This window comes from Danio aesculapii, chromosome 3 (genome assembly GCF_903798145.1).
Source record: "Danio aesculapii chromosome 3, fDanAes4.1, whole genome shotgun sequence".
NCBI lineage: Eukaryota > Metazoa > Chordata > Actinopteri > Cypriniformes > Danionidae > Danio > Danio aesculapii.
In genome coordinates, this window is record NC_079437.1 from 62731334 (window position 1) to 62736617 (window position 5284).

The following is a 5284-nucleotide window of genomic DNA, read 5'->3' on the forward strand; positions in this document are numbered from 1 at the left end:
CGCATGTGTTTGGACTGTGGGGGAAACCGGAGCACCCGGAGGAAACCCACACCAACACGGGGAGAACATGCAAACTCCACACAGAAACACACACTGACCCAGCCGGGACTCGAACCATAATATAGGAGTGTGTGGGTGGGTGTATGTGTGTGAATGAGTGTGTATGGGTGTTTCCCAGTGATGGGTTGCAACTGAAAGGGCATCCACTGTGTAAAACATATGCTGCAATAGTTGGTGGTTCATTCCACTGTGGCGACCGCTGATGAATAAAGGGGCTAAGCTGAAGGAGAATGAATGAATGAATTTTAGCATTTCCCACTCATGTCCTATGGGGACCCATTTCTGGGTGAAGGGAAAGAGATTTGTTTTATCTCCAGAACTTAACATTGTCGATCCCAGTCCTCTTGTGTGTGTGTGTGTGTGTGTGTGCGCGTGTTCAGATGGTAAACTAAAACTAGCCAAGTCTTGAACTGCTCAGATGAAGGAAACAGCTGTCCTCCAGGAGCCTGAGGGTTAAAGAGATCTATAGTCTTCTTCTGGCTGGAAGACCGGACCTGATGACCCACAATCACTGCTGGATCTCCAACACACAGGCCCTGCCAACATCACATTATATGAGTAATTAGCGCTTTCATCAAAGGCTGGTCTGCAGGTCTCCGTTGATCAGCGTGTGTAGAGTTCCCATCGGCTCGTTCAGAATCTGCGACCGGTCCAGTCTGCTGTTAGAGCGAGCCACATCACTCAACCCTCCGTCTTTCTTCAAACACAGAACATTCTGGAAGCTCTTCCTGAAGTTCTCCGACAGGAAAGCGTATAATATGGGGTTAGCGCAGCTGTTGGCATATCCCAGCACCACGACGAACGCAAACACACTGCGCAGAAAAGGCGTATCGCTAACAGTGCCCGTAACCGAGGTCATGTTGAAGATGTAGAACGGCAGCCAGCAGAACAGAAACACCAGCACCACCACAGACACCAGACGCGTCACCTTCTTCTCTGAATATCTGCGCTTGCTGGAGCTCACCTTGATCCCTGAGGACTTCACCTTGATGATGATCAGCAGATAGCACAGGCAGATGACCATCAGCGGGAGGAAGAAGCCGAGGAAGAAGGTGTAGATCATGAAGGCGGTTTGGTACGCTCCCTGCGGATCCGGCCACACAATACTGCAGAAGCACCCTTCAGATTTAGTGATCAGCCCACTGTAGAACAGTACCGGGAGGTTGACGATTAGAGACACGACCCACACCGCTACGTTGATAGCCTTCGCCACGTGTGGCTTTCTCCATTTGATCGACTTCATCGGGTGCACCACAGCGAGGTATCGATCAATACTCATCACCATCAGGCAGAAGATACTGGTGAACTGATTCAGAGAGTCCATAGTTATAACCACGTGACACATCGTAGCCCCAAACGGCCAGTGCACCATCGCTAACTGGAGAGCAATGAAGGGCAAGCTTAGCATAAACAGAATATCTGCCACGGCCAGGTTCAGGATGTAGATATTCGTGACCGTCTTCATCTTAGCGTATCGCAGGATCACATAAATAACCAGAGCGTTTCCGCAGAGCCCGACCACACAGACCAGGAAGTACATGACGGTGACCACCGCTGTGTTAGTGTTGGTCAGGTGCTGCTCAGGCTCATTACTCAGGGTTTCATCCTCAGATATGTTGAGCAGGCCGTCGTACAGGGAGTATCCAGACAGGTTAGTGGAGTAATAACTGGGAGAGAACAAATATGTCCAGGAATCCATCATGTACTTCCCTCAGATGCTCGCTTCCCTTACATGTGATGCTCCAGCTGAAAAATAGGATGTAATATATAAATAATCAGTCCTACACTTATATTCTATACCTACACCACAAAACTGTCAGGGTGGGCAAGACGGACCCAAACGCTGAATACACAGGAGAACACAGGGTTTATTTCCAGGAGGAAAACAAGGCAACACAGAAGGACAGTCCACACAATAGTGCAGGGTGATGGCAGGAGAACAGGCTGGAGAGTTGGAGGCTTCAGGAGGATACGGTCCTGTTGGTGGGGAAACAGGCTGCTTAGGAAAGGGGAAATTCCAAACCTCAGGCCAAGCAGTCTGTAAGCAGCTAGCCGAACCTCCGGTTTGGGACAGGGGTGGTAAACAGATGGAACATCAAGTCAAGGGGATCCACAACCAGCGAAGACTCAGGAGGCAAGTGACACAAGCAACACAACAGGACTAGACAGCTGGGGAGACAAGACAATTAAAAAGAGCAAGCAAAGACGAACCAGAACAAAGTAAAAACAGGAAATATTGAAGTGAAATCAAATGAAAGAAAAGAGCGACTCAATACATCGACTAAAAGGCAGAAAGTCATCAGCTCTAACTAGAAAGAAGTTCAAGAGTTCACACTCAGCTGAGGATTGATTATAAAGCGTACTGTCCCGGGAGAGAGCCCTGAGCTCAGAAGATCCTCCCTCCCGTTTACAGGGTGAGAGGGGAGTTTGAGCTCAGGTAGATCTCCAGAACTCCCCTGCTGTAGTAGCTAGTGAACAGATAGTGATTGTTCTTAAGAGATAACTACTGAATAGGAGCATGTCTATGGTGCTGATTTGGATTAGTCAATAACTTAAGTTGCATGTTTTTGGACGGTGGGGGGAAACCGGGGAAACCCACGTGAGCACGGGGAGAACATGTAAACTCCGCCTGATCGCACGAGAAAATGTACCTCTTTTACATTTTGTCAGTTTAGTGGCTAATTCAGTCGAACGAAAATGTACGATTTTAAAATGGAGGCATGGTACCTAATCCCACCCCTAAACCCAACCATCATCAGGTGATGAGCAAATCGTGCTAAGCAGTATAAATTAGATCATACGAATTAATAGGGATTAGCCACCAAATCAAAAAGTTATGAACTGCCGTGAGATTGTGTTGGTAAACTCAGCACAGAAACGTCAGCTGGCTTGGTAAGGACTAGAACCAGTGACGTTCTTTCTGTGAGGCAACTGTGCTAACCACTGGGCCACCGTGCCACCCATCTAGGAAATGAGGAGGAGTAGGGGTGGAAGGGGGGATTCTTCAAAACCAAGATGGCTGTGATATGAACTGAGGATATTTATAGTGGCTTAGGAATCGTCTGATTAGTGAATCCTGAATTGACTAATGCATGAGCAGCTGTGTTCACTCATACACATATTATAAATATATAAACCGTCTGTTATCTTGTTGCACTGTAGAAGCTCTGCCACCAAAACAAACTCCTCGTATGTGTGAACACACCTGGCTATAAAGCTCTTTCTGATTCTGATAAGCATGCAATCCTCTCGACTTTAGTTTATAAATAAACTTCACAAAGCAAAACACAGCAACTAAATGAAGAACTATAGGGCTAGACGGGGACTGAGGATCACAAAAATGGCACAATGAAAAGCTGAAATTAGTCTTAAACTAGAAATAAAGCTGAAAATGACAGCAACCTTGCTGAAGAGGAAAAATAAACAGAGTCAAGAGGATAAATTAATTGAAAAGAAATAGAATACAAAAGAAACAAAACTAGACTTATTTATATATATATATATATATATATATATATATATATATATATATATATATATATATATATATATATATAAACCTCTATCAAGCACTAGCTAGACAAGCACACAAAAGATAGTATGATGAACCGGCAAGGACAAAGGGAAAATGAACTCAATATAAAGGGAGTAGAGATCACGAGGAACAGGTGAACATAATTAGACAAACAAGGACTAAACAAGGGGGCGTGGTGTAGGAAAACAAGGAGGCAGGACATGGGGAGCACATGGCTAACACAACACAAGAGACAACCATGTGCTAATACACCAAACAAACAGAGACAGTAAACACAGACAGGAGTGACAGGGCTGTAAGAGCTGGATCCTGACAAAAACACACCGGGATTTATCAGAGTAGGATACGAGCGACTAGTGGACGTACATTCACTTAAACTGGAGTATCAGGACCCACTACTATACTGGGGCATCAGGACACATCACTATAGTGAATGTAGTACATTTCACACTGAGTTTCAATGAGAAATGTTTACTTTATTAAGGTATAATCCTTGAATGAAACTCAATGTTTACAGTCAAACTATTGTTTACTGTGTCTCTGTATCTCTGTGCACATGATAAAGCACATGATGTCCTCAGTCATAATGATCCCTGGTGGAGAAATAGGCTGAAAAGCAAACCAATCAATCAATGTCCCTTTCCATCCAGCTCCAGCTATTAAATACATGTTTTATCAGGAGCATACGTGTATAAAGCCATAATTCAGACCTACTCCACCAGAACTCAAGTACAGACGTAACACATCGCCTTTATTATTGTCTGTGACATTTATTAGTGTCTCTTTAGGACACATATAAGAGTAATGATTTACAATGAAACGTGATCAGTCTGTTCTGACACTAATGTAGAAGAAGAGTCCATGTTATTAATAACTTCATCATTTGTTTTTGATGTTTACTGTAAGCAGAAACTGGTGTTCTGTATCAATACACATTATTTCTGAGGGATTCTGTTGGACAAAATTAATATGAGTAAAGCTCATGCTTACCTTTATGGAGACGTGCATTGTACAGTACAGCGGGATCCTGCTCAGAAACCCTTACAAATCATCCAGACGCATGTTCAGATCGGATCTGATGCTAAAGAGAGATGAGTCTGAGCGAGAGAGAGAGGGAGAGAGAGAGAGAGAGAGAGGGAGAGAGAGAGAGAGAGGGGAGGGAGAGAGAGAGAGAGAGAGAGAGAGAGGGAGAGAGAGAGAGAGAGAGAGTGTGAGAGAGAGAGAGAGAGAGGGGGGGGGGGTACATGTATACTCCAGCACACAGCAGTCAACATTTACAGTGAATCTAAAGTGTTTCCAAACACTTCTACAGGAATGGGTGTTGCTCAATAATATTAGCACAACTTTAATAAAGGGAGATGATCTACTTCAGATGTTGACTCTGAATATTTGTATGATGCTAACTGCATCGCTAATGCTCCAATATAATACACCTAGAATAAATGAAATATGTCCTAAAGGGATGAAAACCCCTGCTCAGTCAGGTCGTCCAAACCCTCTGATATCTATATACTCCAAATATCTGAACAATCCAGCAGGATTCTGTAGACGAGCACTGAATATAGTGTTGTGTTCAGACATAATGAAGAGAGTTTCTCCTGAACACAAGCTCAATCATCTGACAGTGGAGGAAGCAGGATCATCTTATGTAAGAAACCAGATGATTGAGCTTGTGTTCAGGAGAAACTC

General features: G+C 44.3%; 1 protein-coding gene across 1 annotated transcript; it reads right to left on the minus strand.

Moving 5' to 3' along the window:
- Positions 1-239: 239 nt before the first annotated feature.
- Positions 240-4668, minus strand: sstr2b (somatostatin receptor 2b). The gene is made up of 2 exons (XM_056452553.1): positions 4586-4668; positions 240-1806 (listed from the first exon to the last, which is right to left on the minus strand). The coding sequence occupies exon 2, from the start codon at positions 1760-1762 to the stop codon at positions 635-637; it is 1128 nt and encodes a 375-aa protein (XP_056308528.1). The 5' UTR covers positions 1763-1806; positions 4586-4668; the 3' UTR covers positions 240-634.
- Positions 4669-5284: the final 616 nt, after the last annotated feature.